The sequence below is a fragment of the Mustela putorius genome, unplaced genomic scaffold (genome assembly GCF_011764305.1).
Source record: "Mustela putorius furo isolate JIRA1106 unplaced genomic scaffold, ASM1176430v1.1 tig00000129_pilon_pilon_pilon, whole genome shotgun sequence".
NCBI classification, from domain to species: Eukaryota; Metazoa; Chordata; class Mammalia; order Carnivora; family Mustelidae; genus Mustela; species Mustela putorius.
Genome location: NW_025421290.1, coordinates 43,194,934 through 43,218,109, shown reverse-complemented (window position 1 = coordinate 43,218,109; position 23,176 = coordinate 43,194,934). Strand labels below are relative to the sequence as shown.

The 23,176-nt window shown below is 55.0% G+C and overlaps 1 protein-coding gene and 1 long non-coding RNA gene across 2 annotated transcripts in view; one reads left to right on the top strand and one right to left on the bottom strand.

The window, feature by feature from the left end:
• Window positions 1–604: 604 nt before the first annotated feature.
• Window positions 605–23,176, top strand: part of ASB2 (ankyrin repeat and SOCS box containing 2) — a 40,152-nt gene continuing 17,580 nt past the window's right edge. Inside the window, exons 1-3 of the mRNA XM_004754775.3 lie at window positions 605–926; window positions 13,209–13,489; window positions 21,019–21,108. Coding sequence (XP_004754832.2) covers window positions 13,284–13,489; window positions 21,019–21,108 — 296 coding nt within the window. The 5' untranslated portion in view covers window positions 605–926; window positions 13,209–13,283. The remainder of the gene's footprint in view (window positions 927–13,208; window positions 13,490–21,018; window positions 21,109–23,176) is intronic.
• Window positions 18,038–22,375, bottom strand: LOC123389969. The gene is made up of 2 exons (XR_006604649.1): window positions 22,070–22,375; window positions 18,038–20,336 (listed from the first exon to the last, which is right to left on the bottom strand). It is a non-coding gene; the product is annotated as an uncharacterized LOC123389969 (long non-coding RNA).

Here is a 23,176-nt window from a genome sequence, read left to right as displayed (position 1 = left end):
GCTCTGCCCCTGGGGCATGCTCAGCAGACTCTGCTGCTAAGGCTGCTTATCCTAAACCCAAGTACCTTCCCTCCAGCTCTGCTCTGCTCTCACTGCATTTCCTAGTTCGTCTTCTGCCTCCCCGCCTTCCCTCTGGGCCCCCTTCTTCCTCCCGCCCTCTTCCCAGCCTCCCTGCCTCCCCCACCTTCCCTGTGCCCTCCCCCTTCCCTGCTCTCTCCCTTTTACTCTTCTGCCTTCCACACGCCCCTTTCCACCCCCGGATTAATCTCAGGGTCCCTCTCCCTTGCTTCCCTGCTTCCCCCAATTACCTCTTCTTTCTCCTCTCATGGATGCCTTATCCCCTCTCCTCCTGCTCCTGGTCCTTTCTTTCTTCCTCTCCATCATCTCTTTGCATGCACTTCCCTCCCCTCTCCTGTCCCCTAGTGTTCCCCCGCTCTGCTCTGTCTCCTAATCTTCCAGCCCCAGCTCCCCACCCTCTTTCCCTCCCTGTCTCTCTCCTCTCTCTCCTCTCGCTGCCTCCTGGGGAGTTCCAGAAACATACCCATATATGGCCTCCATGTCAAGGATCACAAATGACGACGTCACATGAGGGCCAGTGCTCCGAGATGCTCTCTGCCTCGAGGTCCGTAATTGACGCACGGTGCAGGGACAGAAGGCGGGAGGGCAGCCTCCTCCGTGCGATCTTCAAACAGGACATCCGAGAGGCACAACGTCTTATAGTTTGGCTGGCCATCACTGGTCATGCGGTGGGCCCGAAATAAACTCCCTGCTTCAAAGGAAAGTGTTTCAGAACGGCCTGGCAGAGCAGCCAGGAGCTCGGGGCCAGGGCAGAAGGAAAACTCAGGGAGAATGTTCTGAATTAAGACACTCAAGAAAAGCTTCTTTAGTCCCCCTGAATCGTGTGCCCCTGTTTCAGAGCCTAACAGGTAATGCATGCTTTCAACTTTCTTACACTGACTTCGAGAAAGATTGTTTGGCTAGGACTTGACCACCGAGCTACTTGTTGGTGACTCCTTGTCGTCAAGACTCCTGTCTGCGTCTCTCTCTCCTGTCTCTTGTGTTACAAAGCATGCTGGGGACTCTGGCTTTGGAGGTGGGGGAGAGAGAACCAGCCGTATGCATGCACTGGTGCCTTCTCCACGGGACACTCGCACAGAATATGCCTCCTCTGTGCACTTCTAAACATGGAAATGGAACAGGGTTATCCACGGTGCTCTTGTGGGTGCCCTGGACCTTTGGCAGGATCTGTGGGGGACAAATGACCTTCAGAAAGGCTTTTAGGTCAGGTGGGTAGATAGCTCTGTTTATGCACGTGGGCATCAATGTCCATGGTGCTGAGGGAGAGTCTCTGTGTGCAGTTGTGCAGTTTGGGGGGAGACAGCCGCCAGGTGCCAGGAGTTGTACCTGCAACAGCTTGGGGCTCAATGAAGGGATGTCTGATCTGCAGAAACTATGACACAATGTAACGAATGAGATGTTTGGTCAGATTTAACAGAGCACCGTGGGATTGGAGAAATGCAGAGTACCTTGAGTGCGCATGCCTGCTGTGCGTGTGCCCCCGCGTGTGTGCGTATGTGTGTGTATGTGTGTGTGACCATGAGGACATATCCAGGGACGGGATAGCTTTCGAAAAGCTGGGTGGATGCCACCAGGCAGAGGGACAGGGACAGAGACCATCTCTGCAGAGGTGCAGCTCCGGCAAAGACAGACACGCCACGGGGGGTCTGGGGTGTCAGCGGGAATGCAGAGTGGCTACCGCAAAGGGTCATGAAGGGGAGAGGTAGGGACAAAACTGGTAGGGAGGGGAGGGAAGCCAGAGCGAGAGGTGGCTCCCACCAGGCCAGGCAAGAGGATGTAACATTTTTGGGTTGTTTTGGAGCAAAGGGGATGTAGGTGGGATGTGACTGCAGGGAGCTTCCCGGTAGCAGGGGGACATGGCCTGGAATGGGGGGGCGGGGTGGAGAGCAGAGCCAAGTAGGGAGGCCAGGTAAATGACAGAAACATGAATCAGGGCAGAGGCCAGTCCACCTCCCCCTCCTTGCACAGGAAGGGTGGCGGGGGTCTCCTCACATAAGGGGCATGAGCCCAGGGTGGAGATGGCTCCAGGGCTCAGGCAGAGGCAGCTTGGGACCAGCCTAGCAGCCGCAGTCGGCGCCCTCTGCAGCGACGGCCCGGGGCAGAGCACGGCGAGGCAGCCAGTGGCAGAAGCTCCCGTCCCTTCCAAAACAGTTGGATGGGTCCCGACAGCTGGTGGCAGGCCTGTTTACAGCGTGGCCTCCTCCGGGAGCTGGCAGCAGCCCCCACCTGGCGCTGTTCTCCTTTGCATCATCCATTCTTTGCACAAACAGACCGGGCAGTGAGCGCCCGGGATCCTCTGCCCCCAGCGACCTTATAACAGACCACACGGCCATCCATATCCGCGGACGTTCGTGGAGCGCTGACTGTCAGCCAGACCCCGGCCTAGGGCTTCGGGTGGCTTTTCTCCTTGACTCTTCTCAAGGGCATCCTGCGTTAGAGGTGATCGTTAGTCCCATTTCCCAGATGGGAAAACTGAGCTTCTGAGAGGTTCAAGGTCTTGCCTGGAGTCAGACAGCCAGGATGCGTTGGAGTTGGAAAGCCGATCCTGGCCTCTTGGCCTCCAGCGTCCACATTCAACGCCATGGCCTCCCTGGGGCCCAGCACAGCAGTAAACAGACCCGTCCCTGGCACAGTCAGGGTATCATAAGGTCCCCGTATATTGTGGACAGGCTAGGTCCAAGAGAGTTTTCCCGAAGGAGGCACAAAAATATCTCTGGACCCGCCCAGTGTCCTTCCATTTCGGAGCTGCAGAGGGTCAGGCTGCCCAGGGGAGATGGTTGTCATGGGGCTGGTTTGTATCTTTTTTATCCTTAGCACTGTCTTTTGGACTAATTAGTGCCCAGGAATATCAAGGAAACCCTTAAAAGCTTTGCAGCCGGGGGAGAGGCTTTGGAGAGGGATAGTGATGTCAGAGTAAGGGACTCCTAATTTGCCAGATTTTTTTAAAGAAAGGGACACAAAGGAGAGAGGGTAGACAGAGGAAGCGCAGGGCAAGCGGAGAGAAGAATGAAATGATGGCCGGGGAGTGGGAGGGAAAAACAAAAGGAGAAAGATTTTGGTGGGATCCTAATTCAAAAGGTTTCCTGCCAGTCCTGGGATTGGGCCCTGGTGAGACATGAGACCAGCAGGGCTGGGAGGGCTCTCCTGTCCCGTACCCCACCCCAACCTTCCCACTGTGTGGCCTGGAGCTAGAGCTTCCAGAAGCCCCTGCTCCCCAGGGGCCAACTGAAGGCCCCCACTTTCCTGGAGCCCAGGACAGGGCTGGCAAGGTGGCGCTTGGGCTGCAGAGGGACAGAGCTACCCCAGAAGCCCCGCCCCTCCTCACCCCTACCCCAGGCTGCCCACAGAGGTGCAGAGGCCCGCATTGGCTGAGCTCCAGGCAGGAACTGGATTGAGGCCTGGAATCTGCCTCCAGACCTATATGTGGCCAAGTCCTGCTGATGGGCCTGGCTGCAGCAGGAGAAGGACGGGGAGGTGGGCTGAGGGGTGTGGAGGGGCGGGCTGGGCAGGAGGGAAGAGAAGAGCCCTCCATTTGGGAGACTGAGGCAAAGGTTTGCTGCCAGGGCCCTGGGACCGCAGATTCAGGTCAGCAAGGCACATTCACCTCCCCTTGAGGTGGGGCCCCCGTCCCCCCACAACCCATCCATTGGGCAGAGTCCGGGGTAAGGTGGAGTGGGGCAGAGCCAGCTTTGGGCAGGTTCAAATCTCTGGTCCACCTCCCACCTGGGTGACCGTGGCTGGTCCTGACCCCGCTCCCCTCCTCAGGGCCTCAGCTTCCCCTCCATACACTGGGGGACAGTGTCCGTGTTGGGGGGTGCGGGTTGGCTGGGGTCCGCTGCTGGGAGCAGTATCTCTCAGTAACTTCCAGCCCAGCCCAATCTTGGAAGTGGGAAAGTCCTGGCCTGAGGGAAACCAGCAGCACAGTTTCACTTGTTTGTGGAGCATAACACATAGCATGGAGGACAAGAGGAGATGGAGAGAAGGGAGTTGAGGGAAATTGGAAGGGGAGGTGAACCGTGAGAGACTATGGACTCTGAAAAACAATCTGAGGGTTTTGAAGGGGCGGGGGGTGGGAGGTTGGGGTACCAGGTGGTGGGTATTAGAGAGGGCACGGATTGCACGGAGCACTGGGTGTGGTGCAAAAACAATGAATTCTGTTATGCTGAAAAGAAATTAAAAAAAAAAAAAGATACATGAGGTGGGGGAAAGCCCTGGACTTTGATGTTCTTAATGAATCCTTACTTCCCAAGTAAAAAATTAAAAAATTAAATTAAATTAAATTTAAAAAAAAAGGGGGCTTGGGATTAGCAGAGCTGGGAGGAGCTTCTTAGAATCTCTAGAGTCTGAACAAAAGACCCCAACTCCCAGTAGCTGTGAGGCCATCAGCACTGCCCACCGGTAAAAACCCACCCTGGGGCTTTGACCTGGTGGCCTGGATTCCACGCCCCTCTCCCCAAGCCTGCTCACCTCTTCTCCAGAGCAGAAACTTCCGGAGTGAGTGACCTCTGGGTGCTGCCCTGAATACTCATTGCTGGAGGATCCGGGGAAAAGAGGGGCAGGCAGGCCTGTTCTCAACCTACTGTGCCGGCTGTAACTCAGTCTTCCCATCTGTGCAATGGGAAGATCCCTACGCCACCCCCTCCCACCAGGGACCGGAAAGGTATACATGAAAAAGACCTCCAGCACCAGCTGTTTTTATGATTGTGATTTTTATTTATTTATTTTAAATTTTATTTATTCATTTGAGAGAGAGAGAGAGAGAGCGAGAGCACCAGCAGGACAGAGGCAGAGGGAGAAACAGACTACTTGCTGGGCAAGGATCCCAAGGTGGGACTCGAACCTAAGACCCTGGGATCATAACCTGAGCTGTAGGCAGGTGGTCAGCTGACTGAGCCCCCCCCCCCATGACTGGGATTTTAAAGCAGTAGGACCCAGGAAGGGAAGAGAATATTTTAATGGTTCATGGCCAAGAGCCCTCAAGCTGGAAGTGTTGCCATAGCTTTTCTGGGACCCCTCTGCAGCCTGGGGGGAACGGCAGACCAGAGAGAAGTTTTGACAGAAGATATTGAGCCCTGCAAGGGGTGATAGGGTCAAGGACCCTGGGGGGCAAGTTCCCACTTGCTGTGGGGATCACCTGGGGCCGAGGAGAGACCCTACACGTTTGAAGTCGGCTGAGGGGTGGAGCGCGAGTTGCATATACGCATGTGTAAGGTGGATATGCCTGTCTCATGCACTCCCAGTGCTTCTGAACACACACCCGCCGTCTTCAGCGGGACTCGGGCCTTTCCTCAAACCCACAGAACCCCCGGCCCCTGCTGTTGGTTACACGGGGTGAGGACAAGGGTCAAGTCAGACACGGCAGCCTCTAGTCTCTTCCTTGTCAGCTTTTCCCTGGTGTGCCTCGGTTTCCTCATCTGTAGAATGGGACCAATAGTCTTATCACAGATTTATCTTGTGTCTCAAACCAAGAACACACGTGAGACCATGAATGAACCACAAGAGGAGGCCGTACAGTGTTCTTTCTTTCATTCTGCATCCAGCATGACATACACATCCACCGTGTCTCTGGCCTTGGGTTATGTCCTTGGGGTCATGATACGAATGCGACACAGTCCTGCAATTTAGAAGTTTCTAGACTCAGTGGGAGGATAGGTCCAGAGCAGGCTGTTAGGGCAATGGAGGAAGCTCAGGATGCCTCAGACAGACATCAGATCAGGGAGGCTTCCTGGTGGAGGAGACGCTTGAACTGTATCTGGAAGACAGGCCGAGGGGACGGGAAGGCGGATGAGCAGGGCTCCATCTACAAACAGCCCGAGGCCGGGAGGAGCTTGTCCAGGCTCACACTCCTGACCCAGGTCCCTGGCTGAAGGGGAGCCTGGCCTGCTGGAGGATGTCTGTCAGTCCTCCTCTTTGCCCCTGGCCCTCCCGGCCACGCCCCCACCATCAGTCTTCCGACTAGACGTTCCAGGAGCCGCTCTTTCCATTGTAGCCCCCAAACCGTCCAGAAATCCCATGCCATGCACGGAGCCCAGGCCCCACTGCCATTTCCCAGACAGACCAGCCGGCCGGGACTAGGGGGAAGGGAAGGAACAGGGTTGGAGGGGAGGGGAGAGGGCGGAGAAGGACCACCTTTCTTTTTTTTTTTTTTTTAAAGATTTTTATTTATTTATTTGACAGAGAGAGATCACAAGTAGGCAGAGAGGCAGGCAGAGAGAGAGAGAGGAGGAAGCAGGCTCCCTGCTGAGCAGAGAGCCCGATGCGGGACTCGATCCCAGGACCCTGAGATCATGACCTGAGCCGAAGGCAGCGGCTTAACCCACTGAGCCACTCAGGCGCCCCAAGGACCACCTTTCTAATGCGAAGCCTTGGCACAGCCCTGAAAGGGCCATGTTTCTATACCCATTTCACAGATCTAGAAACTGAGGCCCAGCTTAGAGGAGCACTGACGACAGATGGACGGGGTGCTGCTCTGAGTGCTTTGGATGTGCTAACTCAAGGAATGATCATGAAGCCACTGTTGTCCCATTTTACAGATACCCCTGAGGAGGGGGTTTCACTGGAAATAATGTTTGTAGCACTGCAAAGGGGGTAAGGGAGGAGACCCTGGAGGCCCCAGTGGTGGCCCTGGTCTCCCCGTTCCAAGCTGGCCGTGGACTGGACGCCCTTGAACTCTATGCTCCCCTGCAGGCCCCTCACTTGCCTGGGCAAAGCTACCAGCCTCCTGCTTTTCCTGGGAAAGGGCTATTTTTTTAATCCCAATCAGCCTCCCAAAACGTCCCTCGGGACTGCTGGCCTCTCTTCAGGACTCAGACCTAGAAGGTGGCCCAGCCCCAGGCAGGGGCCTCAGAAATCAAACTAGGCAGCGTGCAGAGGTGAGAAGCTGAGGCCAAAAGAAGGACAGGGCCCCCCGCAGGACCACCCCTCCCTCTGACGTGACACAGGTGATCTTACCACGTCCATTTAACAGACGGACAATATGAGATTCTAAGAGACCACACAGACAATAACTGGCAAAGCTGTGGCTCGAACCTGGTCTGAGCCCACCGGCTGCTTTATAACTGCCCCTCAGGGGAGACCGAGCAGCCCCAGCGGCACCCCCCCGCCCCTCTCCCCAGGGCCTCCGTGTCCCTGGCAGGCGTGCCTGAGCCCTGATTCTCGCATTTTGCACATGTGGGAACTAAAAATCCAGCACTTCCCCAAGGACCCCCGATGGCTGAGGACCTCCGTGGGAAAAACAAGAGAAGTCTGGGTTCGCAGCAGACCGGGGGAGTTCGCCCTCTCCAAGGCGGAGACATACTCTGTCAGGGTCCCTTCAGGGTCATCCCCCCGCCCCTTACCTGCCTGTGTGCACCTTCCTCTGGGTCAGCCAAGACTCTGATGCGGGCTCCGCGCACAGGCGCAGGTCAGGTGGCCCGGCTGGTTGAGCAGGCAATGTCAGCCCTGCCTGCTCAGAGCCCAGGCGCGAGCCGGTTACTTGGATCGTGCTCCTGGAACCCCCAGAAGGAGGGCTGGGGCTCCAAATCCCAGCTCCTCAGCTATCTGTCCTTGTGCAAACCTTCCCTTCCCCCTCCTTGAACCTGAATTGCCTCATCTGTAAAATGGGGAGCAATGGCGCTGGGCATCAGGTCCTTTCCGAAGGAGTGGAGGTATAGAAGAGTTAACATCAGTTCAGCGGAACAATGTTCCTACCTTCTCGAGCTGTCGTCAGGGCCCTGCCATGAAATGACTGAGAGGCAGGAAAGTCTCTGGATGCCGCCCGCCTGGAACTGGCTGTAGGAGACTGGCAGGTCCAACTGACTGTTAATCTGGCCCCTCTTCCAGGGTCTGGTGGGGCAAGGGGCAAGGTAGCCAGGCGGGCTCTCTCCGTGAGCCTCTGATCAGCCCATGCCAGCCTGCAGGGCCGTGGCCGCCAGGAGGTGAGGGGCGGAGGGTTCCTATCAAACGCTGCTTTACTGCTTTATGAGCCACCACCCCAGCGCACGGACGGCTTCGACAGCATGGTGAAGTGGGTTGTCTCACTCCCATCTTTACTGATAAAGGAACTAAGACGCAGCAAAGGGAAGTGATTTAACCAAGGTCATGCAGCTTTTAAGTTGCAAATTGAAACCAGACCATGGGTTTTTGACATCTGGATCTGCGGTCCTTCTGCATGGTTCCTTAATCCCCCAGAACTGACACTAAGCTCTTTGCATAGGGTAAACCTATTAAGTGGCTAGAGGGGACCCTCAGGGACAGAGAGTTTAGGGTTTTATGGCACGAAGATAAATCAGATGTCTCACAGAGTTATAGAGACTAAAGAATTAGAGAGCACTTGGAAACAACCGAGGCCCAGAGAAGGGTAGGGACTTGACCAAGGTCACACAGCACTCTAGTATCAGCATGGAGAATATAACCAAGATCTCTGTCTCTCTCTAGGGTTCCCCTTGCCTCCTGGCCTGAAGCAGATGCCCTCAGATCGGGGCACCACAATGGGGGCCCTGGGGAAGCTGAGTGGGTCACCTCTCACGGGGCAGAGCCTACTCCCCATCCTCCTGAAGGCTGACCTGGGTCCAACCAGACCTCAGGCACAGGGAAGGGGCCCTGGCCCAGGCCCCCTGTGGGGCAGGAGGGTCAGAAGGCATGCTCTAGGCCATGCTGACATTTAACGGATGGAAAAATCAAAGGCCTGGGAGAGATAGAAAGGTGCTCACGGTGAGCTGGTCTGCGAACCAAAGTCTCCCGATTCCCAGTCTGTGTCTCTTTTTACAATAAACAAAACTAATGCCGAAGTCCCTGCAGAAACAAGCAACACCCCAGTCAGGCACAAAATGACTTTGAGGTTACGGTGCCCCTTCCACTCGCCTAGTGTGGAAAACTAGCATGGCCACCTGACGTGTTGATCTAAAAAAAGGGTTCTCAGCCCTGGCGACCCACTACAATTGTCAGGAAAGCCTTGAACTCCAGGGAAGCCCAGAGGCTTTGAGTCCTTAGCTCTGGGGTGAGATCTGGGCCTCTCAAGATTCTGAGCAGACCTGAAACTCAGCATTAAGACGATTCTGACAGCATATGACAGAAAACCCAACCAACTCTGGCTTAAACCAGAAAGATCTTCAGTCTCTACCTAACAAGCAGGCCAAGGTGGGTGGACCCCAGTCATTCAGCAGATCGACAATATAATGAAAGACCCAAGAAGGCCTGTCATTCACTCTGTCAAACTCATTGTACCAGCACTGTTGCCCTCATGGTGACAAGATGCCTGCCCCTGCACCAACCATCAACTCCTCCAAGTTCAAAGCTGGGATGTGGGCAAGGAGTTATTGTCTTCACTGTTCTTTTTTTTATTAGGAAAAAAACAGTTGTTTCCAGGAGGCCCCAGCAGAGTTTTCTTTATGTGTCTTTGGACAAAGTGAGGCTTACATGCCCCCTAAACTAGTCACTGAGATGGTTCCAATGGGCTTGGAGCAATCATGATTCACCCGTGGGAGAGGGCACACATTTGCCTGAACAAAGCCACGTTCTGCTGGCAGAGAAGATGGGGGAACCAGCTGTTGGGTGGGCAGTCAAGGGGGTGCCTTCTCCTCCCACGGCCTTAGGAAGAGGGCCCAAGGTCAAGTCCACACGGGAACTACTGACCACGGCCCAGAGGGAGAAGTTGTGGTAACAGAACACTTCTTGGAAGATGGAGGCACTTGCTCTGGGTCTTGAGGAGTGAGAAGGGATTCTGAGAGTGCAGAAGGGCCGGAGACAGGTTGACACAGAACAAGCAAGGGCACTGGGGTGGGGGGCGCAGGTGGGTTGGGGGAAAGGTGTGTCTTCATCTTACCTGGCAGAGCAGGTGTGCGGAGGTCGAGGGGGAAGGGACAGCTAGGACTAGATTCGAAGGGCCAGGAGGCCCGGGTCCCAGGCGCAGGCAGAGAGGGGACTTGGGGAGGTCTGCAGGGGGGGCTCAGAGAGGATGGTGGGTGGGCGGGTCTAGGACACCACCACGAAGCCACCACTGAGGCAGGCAGGAGGAAGTCCAGGCCTGAGCCAGGAGGAATGGGTGCAGAGGAGCAGACAGAGGGCCGCGACAGATAACCTGCCAGACTGTGGCACAGAATCTTCCATCCCAGATGCCCTCGGGCCACTACTCTGCTGTCTTCACACCGGCAGCCTCCTCTAGTTGTGTTCGGAAAGCCCCAAAGCCCTGATCTGCTTAATAATAACTTTGCTGGTGTCTCATAGCACAAGAGTTGCTGGTCCCAAGGCTGTTATCAGAATTGGAAGAGTCTCTATCAAGCACTTAGCCAGGTGGCAGTTCCCGCTCCTGGTCCCTCCCCCACACAAGGGGCATCCCCCACCCTCTACTCCTGCTTTATGATTGATCCTTCCCCAAAGCGGTGGCTCCCCCCGCCCGGCACCTGCGGAGGTTTTCAAAGAGCTGGGATAGCTGGGTCCCACTCCCAGAGATTCTGACTTAATTGGTCTGAGACGGGGCCCAAGCACCAACACCCTTTAGAACCTTTTTATATACTTGTAAAAGTATATACAAATACATACTTTTTAATTAATATTTTTCTTTTTAAAGTTCCTCTTCTTCTTTTTATGTAGACTCCGCACCCAACGTGGGGCCTTAACTCACAACCCCGAGATCAAGAGTCCCTCGCTCTACCGACTGAGCCAGCCGGGCGCCCCTATCCTTTAAGTAGAAGTGTCATTGCAGAATAATGTGGTTACAGAGGAGCGTACAGATCACACTTGAGCAGGTTCCTTACGAAGGGAGCCGACCGATCCCGAAACCGTTTAGGTCAAGAAATAGAGTGTGACTGGTTCCCCAGAAGCCTCTCTCATGTCTCCTCCCCAGTTAGTAACCAGCAACGGTCTGACTCCCATCCCCATAGCTTAGTCTGCCTGGAACTTTACAGCAGTTGAATCATGGATCTATGTTCATTTTTGCTCGCTGTGGCTGTGTGAGCTTCACCCTCTTGCGAGCAGTGGTGGTCTGTCTGTCTCACAGGTGCACGCTGTCTATCACGGAGATATCCCACAGCACCAGTCCGTTCAAATGCTGACAGACATTTGGGTAGTTGCACTCCGTTTTGTTATGAGTTGTGCTGCGATGAGTATTTTTGAACTTGTCTTATGGTGAATACATGGACCCAGTTCTCTCGGCCATGGAGCTACGAGTGGAATTTTGGGGTCACAGGATGCATTGGCTCAGGTTTAGCAAACACCATTGATTTTCCAAAGGGGTTTGACCATTCAACACTCCTTCCAGTGGTGGTGAGTGTTCCCGATGCCCCACATCCTCCCCAACACTTGGCGGTGGTCATCTTTTCCACTTGGGCCATTCTTTTTTTTTTTTTTTCTTCTTTTTTTAGAGAAAGAGACAGTGTGCAAGGGAGGGGGAAGAGAGTGAGAGAGAATCTCAGGCAAGCACCACGCCAGCCAGGAGCTCAATGTGGGCCTTGATTTCATGATCCCGTAATCATGACCTGAGCCAAAATTGGGAGTCGGAAGCTTAACCCCCAGTGCCCCCTGCTTGAGCCACACTGTTGGGTGGACGGTAGTACTGCATTAGGATCTTAATTTGAGTGTCCTCCCAAATGCTCAGAAAATCAAGCATCCTTACATTTGGTTTTTGGCCACTTGGATATCTTCTTTGGGATGTGCCTGGCCTAGTCTTTTGGGGGGTCAGTTCATAGGGCCACAAGAATGCTGGGTAGAAAAGCACTCCAAATAAGCACGGATTCTCGTGATCTGGGTCTGCTGGCTGCTGCAGAGGGGCTGACGTAGGCCATGGGATGCTGGGTCTGCTGGGTAGGGGCCCCTCGTGCAGGTCAGGCTCAGGCAGCCCCAAGTTGTTCGGGTCACTCTGGGGCCCAGCGAACGGGCAGTGGCTCCAGGGGGAGCTCTTCTCCTGTCGATGCAGAAGGGAGCAAGCCCCAGGCCTAAGCACCTGTCAAGGGGCTGCTTTATCGTGCCCCCAACATTCATTGGCCGGATGAAGTCACATGGCCAAGCCCACTCTCAGTAGAGAAGGGAGGGGGGACGCCCTGCCGCCAAGGAGAGGGGAGTGAGTATTTGCCAAACAAACCAAATTATAACACTGGTATTTTGGATATTTTTTAAATGGCCTCATGTGGTTCTCGTGTTCTGCTAAGGCTGAGAACCATTGACCTCCAGTCACATTGCATGTCAGCCAGTCAAAACAAAAAGCAGGCTTAGTGAGTTTACTTCATTTCCTAAAATCAGCTGATTCAACCAAAGTTCACTTCTCCCTGAGGCAATTTTTTGTAAGGAAGGGAGTCCTTGGAATTCACATGGCAAATTACTGTCATGATTGATTTTAACTAGATCATACATGCTGAAGCAGCAGGCCCATGTCTGATCTGTCTCCAACGTTCTCAGCCCAAGCACGGCACAGAGATGAGAAATACCGGCACGGGATGTTGTCAGATAACTGGAAGGAAGGGATGCAAGCCCTGTTGTGTGAGCTCCCTGAAGGCAGGCATTTTTGTCCGTTGGCATCATTGCTGTATCACCAGTTGCTTAGAGGAGTGCCTGATACAAAGTAGGTGCTCACTGAGTACTCTCTCAGTTAATGAAGCATGCATGCACATGTGGACAAGCTGCCTGAAATGGAAAAATGAATGGTGGGTGAGTGGAGAGTTTGTTGGGTAGATAGAGGTATGAGTGGATGGTTGGATGGTTGGATGGACGGATGGATGGATGGTTGGATGGACGGATGGATGGATGGATGGATGGATGGATGGATGGATGGGATGGTGGATGGCTAAATGGACAGGTGAGTGGGCAGATAGATCATGGGATGGATAATGGTTGGATGAACCGATGATCAGGTCATTGGGTAAATGGACAGGTGTGGGTGGGTAAATGAGTAGATGGGAGACAGAAGGACACATGGGAGAATGAGTAAATGGGACAGGTGAGCGAATGGATGGATGGATGGTGAGAGAGGTGGGTGGACGGGTGAGAAGACAAGAGGATGGATAGATGTACAGATGAATGGGTGTCTGGGTGGTTCAAAGGACATGAATGGATAGAAAATGATTGTGAGCTTGCCACAGGAAAGTACAGCCTTCGCTGTTGGTGAATATTACTCTCTTGCAAAATTGTTAGTGACCAGGATGGTTTTGGTCTCCTCACAGGGCTTTCTGGTTTGCTGCTTCCTCCTCCCCACGGAGTACCTCTCTTCTGGTGGCCAAGGTGAGAGGTGGGAGAGGATGGCCACGGAGATCAGCGCTCGGGGCAGACAGCGCGCCATCGGGCATGAGGAGTATAGTCTGTATAGCAGCCTGAGTGAGGATGAGCTGGTCCAGATGGCTATTGAGCAGAGCCTGGCTGACAAGACTCGGGGCCCAACCACTGCTGAGGCCACCGCGTCCACGCGCATCAACCGCCAACCTGCCCATTTCTACCCATGGACCAGGTGAGTGAGGTGAGGGCAACTAGGGCAACGGTAAGGGGCTCATCCCAAACACTGTTAATCCAAGACCAAAGTCTCCTGGTCTATAAGGTGCATTTTTACACCTTAATGACTTCACATTTGTTATCTAAACCCTTCTGAATTTGGTGGTGCCAAGCACTGTGGTAGGTAGTCTACTCACTTCACCTTGTTTAACCCTCTTGGGGACCTTCCAGGAGGTTTTATGCTATATTCCCATTTTACGGATGAGGAAACTGAAGCTCAGGGGCAGTAACTAGTTCCCAGGTGCACAGCTGATAGATGGTGTTGCAGAGACTAGAGTGATCTGGTTGCAAAGCACATGGCTTGGCTTGGTACCACTGGCTTTATCTTTGAATGCCGTGGAGTTGGTGTTCTGAGTCCAAGCAGAGCTCCCAAACCCATCTATGCAACCTCCCTGGGAAAAAACATGTCTGAGAAGCAGGTGACATCTGCCCAGCAAAGCCACCCTACCTCCTCGTTCTGGCTCCCCCTCCCCAGCATGACGTCAACATCCCAGTGGCAGGACCACACCACAGGGCAGCCCTGTGTTGTGTCCGTAGAAATAGGACATGGGCCACACCTGCAGTAACATATGCAATTTTGAATATCCTAATAGCCACACTAAAAAGTAAAGATGAACAGATGAAACTAATTTAGGTCTCAAATCATATCATCTCCACATGTCATCCATATCTAGTCCTTGGAATCCAGTGTATTTTGCACTCACAGAACACCTTCATTCAGCCTAGACGTGTCTCAACGGCTCACTAGCCCCACATGGGCAGTGGCTACCGTTCTAGACAGCATACCATCTTCGTAGGAGGAGGCATCCCAGAGATGTAATTAAGCATTGGATCTTAAAATGCTTTTAGAAAGGAAATATATAAAATTAAAAACGCTTTTGTTCATCACTGAGTCCAAGTCAGGTATGTATTTGGGGGTGGGAGGCTGAGGGAGGGGGATTGCTGGATGACAGCGTTGTGTGGTCTTAGGACATGGGCCTCAAATCTCATTGTCTCCAGCCACCAACTGACTTGCTAGGTGGCCTTGAGCAAGTCCCTTAAGCCCTCTTGGCAACAGACAGAGACCATTTCCAATGTTCTGTCCCCTGAGGATACCCACCAGGTCTTCCCCACGTGACCCTGGCCCTTGCTGAGGCTGGACCTCCTCTGCCAGACAGATGGGGCAAAGGCCTGGGATGCCCCAGGCCACACTGAGAAGCCGCTTCTTTAAAGGGGAAGGCAGATAGGTAGCCTCCTTGGGCAGCTGGAGGAAGTAGGAAGGCTCCAGTTTACTGAGTTTGCCCTGAGAGGGTCCCATTCTGAAACCTAGCCTGAGAAACAGAAGCGAGGACCCAGAGCCAAGGACTCTCCATGGCCGGTGTTCGGGGAGGCCCTGGTTCCTCTTCTAGCTGGTTCAGCCCAAGTCAGACCACAAGTTCCTCTTTCTCAGGAGGGGATCAGATAGAGACAAGAGCACCCCCCAACCTGCCCCGGTGCATCTGCAGCCTTCTCTCCAGTGTGGGAGCCTCCCGGGGCGTCCTGGGGACACTTACAAACATTAGCACCGAGTGGGCTCATGAGGCCCAGGTCCTGACCTCTTCCTTCCTGTGGTGCATGAGGAAATAGAGACCCACCATGGGACACAAACTCTTACCAACCTCCCAAGAAAAAGGCTCTCACGAGAAGGGAAGTGACTTACCCAGGGTCATGCACCCCTCACCTAAATTCCAGGCACAAGTAACTTAGGGGACAAGGTTCAACGAGCATCTTCTCACTCTGGATGTGAGCTGAAACCTCTAGATTCAGTTCTGCCCTTCCATCTCTGGGAGAAGATGGGTCCTGCTGGGGGAGCTGAGCCCTCCATCCCAAGATGCACACCGAGGGCTTCCCATGTGCCCAGCATACGGCCACTCAGTTCATCCTTCCGGAAGCCATGCAAAGGCGTCATTTCTGTGACAGGTTTACGCACACGTGCACCGCAGAGCCAGAAACGGAAGTTCAGACACTAACCAGCTCTGCCTAAACTGCAAAGGCCTCTTTCTGTTCCTGTCCCCCCTCCACTTTGAGGTGGGCTTTGGGTCTCATTACAGCCATCTCGCACCTACAGAGATGCAGGGTCCCCAGCGACAAGAGACACCCAGCTCGTGCGCACATTCCCAGACGTGATTTCAGAAAGTACAGGACCCAACGGAGTCCTGGGTCCCTTTTATCCCCAAATATCACAGTTTCCATCCGAAGACCCAGAGCATCTTTGGGAACAGGACATCACAGGCGTCCCGGGGGCTGTCTCAGATTTCATGTCGCCTCCTCAGCAAAGCCCACCTCCCAGGTCAAAGAGGTCGCCCCCTCACTCGCTCTCTTGGCGGCCGGTTTCCTTCATCACCCCGACTTACAGTTTCTATGTATTTGTTTTGGCCTTGAGGGCGGGGGCCTCACCCATCTTCCTTCCTGAGAAGCCTCCTGTCTAGCGCACAGCGCGTGGCCCGAGGCAAACACCACACTCGCTCTCTGTGAGCGAATAATGAGTGCATAAGAGAATGTGAGTGAAGAGGCAGCAGAGCAGAGTGGAAAGAGAAGTAGGCTTGGAGGTTCGAATTCTTCCTCTGTCACTTACTGGCTGTGTGGCCTCAGGCAACTTACTTAACCTTTCTGAGCCCCAACGGGCTTCTCCTTAAAATGGTGACAACAAAACCTAGTGTCCCCCAACTTGCAGTGTTTTTATGCAAAGCAAGTGAAATATTGGCACCTTTCTCACTCCCCACAGCTTGAATCGACCTCCCCCAGCTCCTCCCTGACCACCTGGAGTGCTCATGTCATGACTGCCTCTGTTTCCTGGACAAGCTTCTGTGTCACTCTAGGAAGGCATTATCTCGCCTCCTGAGAGTGTCCCCAACTATACTATATGACCTCTTTGGGGACAGGGAACAGATATTGCTCACTTTTATATCCCCGGTGCTTGGCAAAGAGCCCCCAGGACACTGTAGGTGCCCCAGAAATGTTTTTAGGCAAATAAATGCATTTTGAAATCAATAAAATGCTTTGTTTTTATAAGATTTTTTTTTTTAAATTTCTTTGACAGAGAGAGATCACAAGTAGGCAGAGAGGCAGGCAGAGAGAGAGGAGGAAGCAGGCTCCCTGCTGAGCAGAGAGCCCGATGCGGGACTCGATCCCAGGACCCTGAGATCATGACCTGAGCCGAAGGCAGCGGCTCAACCCACTGAGCCACCCAGGCGCCCAAAACCAATAAAATGCTTTGTAAATAGACTTTATTGATATCATCTTGTGACCAAAATGGCGGCTGTAGACATAAAGGTCAACTGAGCCATGGGGATCCTAAACACAAAAGCAAGATCAGCATCTCGGAGGAAATATAAGGTGCCCTTCTAAAACCATTTTTTTAAAAGATTTTATTTATTTATCCCAGGGAGAGAGAGAGAGAACATGAGTTGGAGGTGAGAGCAGCAGAGGGATAGGGAGAAGCAGACTCCCTGCAGAGCAGGGAGCCTGGCGCAGGACTCGATTCCAGAACCCAGGGATCATAACCAGAGCCGAAGGCAAACACTCAACCCACTGAGCCACCCAGGTGCCCTTCTGATGCCATTTTTTTCCAACTTGCTTCTCTCCCATCGCTGTGTAAGGATGAAGTCAGAAACATGCATAGGGACCACTGGCCAAGCCTTAGCCCACTGAGCGCTCTCTGAAAGGCAGACCCAACTTCCCATCCCATAGAGAAGTAGGGTTTCAGGCAGTCAGGAAATAGGGAGCCCAAGGTTACAATGATGGACCAGCTAGAGTGGGCCTAGGAAGCTGGGTCTTCCCAGTCTTTAAACTTCTGAATTTTTTTAAGGTTACATTTCTAAGAATACAAAGGAGGAAAGCATGAAGTAGGAACGTGTTTGGGCTGATGTATGCACAGCTACAAATAATTCAGATTGAGCCGCCCACACCTACCATGTTCTTACAGTGAACAAGTTGCCTTCCTGGCACCTGGATGTGAATCAGGCCTCACCCCTTCCCTCCCCAGGTTTGCCATCTAACAAGGGTCCCAAATGTACATAACGACCCATCAGGAAGGGTGCAGCAAAGAGGTTTGCCTCAGTTTCAGAGGGACACAGAGTGGGTCGTTCACTCAGTCAAGCAGGTGGGCTTTGCAGGCTAGAGGAAGCAGACAGCTGAGCCTCAGTTTCCTCTTCTGCAAAAGAGAGCCAATTATGCCTCCTTCACAAAATGGACCAGAGGATGAAAGGAGATGCTCCGTGCCACGTGTCTCTATCACAAGGCACGGCATGAGGCCAGCACTCAACAAGTCCCAGGTATGGGCGGGAAGCAAAAAGTTGCCGCCCTTTAGAATTCATGGTTTCTTCTACAGGGGACTCCTCTCTGGTTGGCCCAGAAAGAATGGATTGGCCAGCCGGTGGGAGGCTGATTCCAGAAACCCAAGGGAAGGGGGGTAGAGGTGGCTTGACCACGTGAGCTCTTATTCTCCTTACCCTGGAGGGCTGGGGGCTGCTTCTCTGGGAACTTGAGGTCCTGCCACGGTGCCACACAAAACCAAGATTACCATTTGGGATATTACCCCTTTGAAGACTTTTGTTTTGTGTCATTTATTTAAATGTATCAAGCACCTGGTGTGTGTCAGGCACTGTACCTGACTCCTGTATTGATGAAGGCTTAGTGTGAGGACCGGAGGAGAGGACAAATAGAAGGTAGTGGGCTTAGGGCAGACTCTTGTACTCCCTAGCTGTCTCCCCCTTGAAGAGGCCTGCTTGTCTCTGTTCAGCCAGGTCCAGCCCAATTCCATGCCCTTCCTCGGGCTGGCGGCTCACTGAGAAGTTAGGGGGCAGAAGCTGTCCTCATAGCCTTTCTCTGTAGCCGCACCGAGCCTGACTTGTGTCTGAAGTTATGGGCCAGCTGGACTCCAGGACAGGGCTGTGGGGAGCTGGGTGACAGTGATGCCCTCCTGAGCCCCTCCCCCTTCCCGTCGCCCGACCTGCCGGCCCACATGAAGTCCCGGCGCCCTACCTGGACCTCTTCTAGGGCATGACCTGCACCCACATCCTGCCAGGTTCCTCTCACCTCTGATGACTCAGCCCCTGTGGTTTTCTCTGCTGGGAATTCCCCTGCTCAGGGCCGAGAGGAAGGGGAGCCAGCAGCCTGGACGGGACTGGGCCTCACTCCCCCTCCAGCATGCCTGTCCCTAAAGCCAAGTTAATGACCCTCTACGGGGCTCCCAGGGGAGCTCCTGCTCTCTTTCCCCCCTCCCCCGTGGCCTGTGGCTGTCTAGGACCTTGTTTCCCACCCCACTGGCCTCCAGACATTGTGGGGGTGCACAAAAGTGTCCTGCTGACTGGCATCTCGGGCGCTGGCACGAAGCTTGGGATGGACCGAGGACTGGGGAACTCTTGCTACAGGGAACTCAGTCTGTCTGCTTCCTCGTCCATGAAACGGGAACAACACAGCCCCGGCCTGCATCAGCTGGTGGGGAGGCTGGAAGCGAGGCTCTGGCCTGCATAGTCCAGAGGGACACCCCCGACGCCATCACTGTCACCCCCCCCAGCTCACTGGCCGCATCTTGCTGCTGTCATTTTACCATCAGAGATGGCCCTGGCTTTAGGGTGTGTGGTGGGTTTTTTTTTATCAGCACTTTTCACCTTGCTGGACACATCCTAACAACAGTAGGTGACGGGAGGCCACACACACGGGCCCCAGTGCGGGCGGCCGGGACCTGGGATCCTGTGCGGACTGAGACCCAGGGCTCCGTCCAGACCACAGGCTGCGGGACTGCGAGGTGGGCCTGGCCCCGGGGCTGCCTGCCACCAACCGCAGCGTGCACTCATTTCCCTGGGGGGTGGGGTGGAGAGGGGGCCTCGGCGGGGGGGCCCGCCTTTGCACCCCTGTCCCAGGATGTGGTCTCCTAGATCTGTCTGACAGGCAGTTCCCACGTAAGCCACAGCGGCAAGGAAAACCCCACTCTGGTCCTGCCCGCGCACCTGGCAAATGGGGAAACCAAGGCACAGGGCTGTACAGGGCCTTGTGCAAAGTCGCAGGCCTGTCAGAATGGAGGCCTTCGAGCAGGGGGGGTGGGGGAGATTGAAGAGGGGAGAAGACCCCACCTCTGGGGAGCTCTGCACGCAGATGAGAATCTGCCTCCGCTCGCCTCACTTCCCCGCTGCAGCCATGAGCCACCTCTCGGGGCCTCAGTTTCCCCATCTCTGAAGGTCAGGGACATGCACCCACTCTAGAGGACAAACGAGTGAGCACTTGCGGGCACCGTACTCAAGCTAGTGGTGCTCAGGAGGAATGGCTGCTGGCGGGAGACGGAGAGGGGGACAGAGAGGGGAAAGGACACCATGAGGACGGTGAAGGCGGCCAGCCTGGTGGGCCCCCCGCCCCCAGGTGGCTGAAGCATAGGCGCAGGTTTTCCTTCCTTCTCTGCTCACTCACTCCTTCCCCTGCGTCCTGGCCTTGCCGAGGGTGTCCACAAAATCTGTAGGTTCTGCTCCATCTTGAAAGAACGTGGGTCCTTGTCAAGGTCAAGGTTCCAGCACCTCCAAACACCACTAGCAGCAGTGTCCCCCTCGATCCCATGGGGTACCCCTGTGGGGCGCAGGACACCAGGCCAGGCCTGCTGTGGGGTCTGTGGCCCCAGGGCCCAAGCTGTCACAGGTGCGGTCGGCATGGGCCGCGTGCCCCGTCCTCACGGTCACCCCCGTCAGTCACATGCGTGGAGTGGCCACCAGGATGGATGATGCGTGCCAAGCACCCCTGAGTCCGGACGCCAGCTGGGCTCACCGGCTCCAGCCTCCTCCGTCTTCCCACACTGGGCTCTGCAGGCAACAAAGCCCAGAAAAGTCCAACCTGTCTAATGTCCCTGGCCAGGATGTGCCAGAGCCTAGATCTGAACCCGTGTCAGTCTGACTCCATGCCCTGGCCGTGAAGCCTTTTGCACTAACTTCCCTACTGTTAGCTCCTGCCTCCAGGACGGCAGGACCTTCTAACAAGGACCCAGCCACATGGAGGTACGAGTACCTGGTCTGGCTTCCCAGCTCTGCTCCCCCGTCCCCCGCCCCTCCAGGGACCTCTTTGCCTATCCCCACTGGGACCGAGCCTGGCCGGCGCGAGATGGAGCCCCTTTCATCCAGGGACCTGCTGCTGACCCCTTCTCACATCCTCCCGGGTGAAGAATGTCACCTTGCTTCCTATCTGCCTCCTGCGTGGTTGGCTGGGGAGGGGGCCTGGGGGTGGGGATGAGGTTAACCTCATTGTTGTCTTATATGGTCATTTAAATCTCCCAGGGCTTCCTCCAAGGGCCAAAAATAATCCAGAGACACAGCAGCTGTGTCCAGCACACGAAAGAGGACCGGCCATCTGCTTTGGTTCAGAGCTCTGTGTCTGTCCGTCAGTCTCTCCCCTCGCTAGCCCTCCATCCCGGCTCCTGCCTCCAGCCATGACCCGCTTCTCATATGCAGAATATTTTTCCCTCTTTCATTCCTGCCCTGCGCCCTCCAGGTCGACTGTGCCTCCCGAGAACCCGCCCGCCTCGGCCCCCAAGGGCCTGTTCCAAGGGGTCATGCAGAAGTACAGGAACTCCCAGCTGGCGTAAGTGACCCCCCGCCCCTGAGAGCGGCCAAGTTCACCCTTCCAACTAGGGTTAGTGGAGGGCGGGGAGCGGGGAGCAGGCCTGCAGGCTGAAGGAAGGGGGGCGTTCCGGAGGGACCTCCCAGGCACGCGCCTCCCAGGTGTGCCCCCCTGAGCCCCAGCTGCCGCTGCTGAGCTGGGCTTCGTGCTCACAGACTCAGCTCCTCAAGGGACTGTAAGCCGTGCGGTGCCTGTGATTAACGCCTCCATGCCCCCAGAGTGGGCCCCGGGGGGCCCCCCCGGGAGGACAGCCCTGGGATCCTGGAGACCCAGAGGAGCTCAGAGCAGAAGCTGATGAGCCGGCCTTGCCTTCTATCAGCCCAGTTGCCCCCACGCGTCACTGCGGGGACATGGGAGCACATTCACAAGGCTCACACCCATGGGTTTTGTTTTGCTTCCTTGCCTCTCTCTATTTGCTCCATAGCAGGTGGTAAAATCCAGAATTAATCCGAGCTGTAGGAGGGGTTCTGTGCGCCTGGCCCCAGGGTGCCGGGCTATGTGTGTCCCCCTTTTCTGCTCCCCCATATGGCCCCCAGAAGCAGTTAAAAGCAAAAGAGGGGCCCCATCGTGGGAAGCCCTATTTCCTCGCTCCAGTTAATGTTGCCGAGGAGAGGAGGCAATTGGCCAGTGTTCTGTGTCTCTTCCCAGCTCTTTCTAAACCCTGCTGTCCCCACTTTCTTGGTGCCATGGGGGGAATTCTAACCGTCTGGGAGACGGGGACCCGGGCTCTACTCTCAGCACTGCTGCCCCCTTCAGTGTGGCTGCCTGGGAGTCACCGTCCTCTCTCAATCTCCCCTCTCTGCAAGACAAGGTAGGAGATTGCAGAGTGGCCTCCCGGGCCCGTCCAGCTCCTTAGTCTCTGATGGTCTGACACCCCCTGCAGCCTCCCCAACCCTTGGGGCGGGGCTTGGGCTGAACTCACAGAGCTTCGGGTCCGTGCCTCAAGCTGGGTGGCAGGTCCGGGAGTGTTCTCAAGCACTGCACACCCCCAGGCCACAAGACCAGGCAGCCCTCCTCTCTTCCACTTCAGCCGGGGCCCCACAGGAGACCTCCTAGGGGAAACAGAATACATACCCCACCGGGGCTTCTCCTGACACCAGCAGGGGCTGCTCTGGCCGCTTGTAAGAAGAACCCAGCAAGGTGATAGTGACGGCGTTGATGGGGACTTTGGGGCTTATCTGGTCGGTTACCCGGCGTGCTCGCGGGTCTGTCCCTTAACCAGCATCTGTGCTCTGACGCTATTAATAACCAGAGAGGCTGAGAGTCAGGAGGAAGTGCCTGGGGCCACGGAGGAAGTAGCTGGAGGGGGGGGGCGGAGGGGCTCTGTAGACCCTCTGGGCTTATCCTGGCCCCTGACGTGGGTGAGGATCTTGGGAATAAGCCCAGCCTCCAGTCTTACCTTCTCCATCTAGAAAATGGACCACTTAGGCAGAACAGTCCCCGGGATTAGATCTGGGAATCACAGCATTCCAGGATGGAGGGAGGGGAGCTTAGTGAATGAATGAATGAATGAATGAAGTAGCAAAGAAGTTTTCATTCACATTAGCCCTGAAATTCGGGCTTCCGATATTCGGAAGTTTCACACTGCAAAGGTTTCAGATTTATTAATCTTTCAAGTATATAAGTCCTTCCGCCACTGAAGGTTCTGGGTGTGAGGAGCCAAGGAGGGGTTGGAAAGGCCCCACAGAGATGCTCGCTGAAAAGAGCCCCCCTCGGAGGGACTCTGGTCTCAGAGCTGCTTAAAGGGTAAACCGGCCAAGATTCTTGGTAAACTCCGGAGCGCTGGGCTGGACCCTGCCACGGGGTTAGCTGTCCATCCCTTTGGCGGCTGCCAGTGTGTGCCTGCATCCTTGTGGTAGAAATGGTCTCGGTGTGACCTTTGAGGCAGCCCTGGAGGCCGCGGGGACAGAGGGGCTCCCTAATTCTCTTTTGGCCACCAAGGAGCTCTAACAGAGACCCCCGGTTTCCATCTGTGGAAGTGAATGAACTTGCATGTTTCGGCCCATTTTGTGTAGACTTTCCCTGCAGG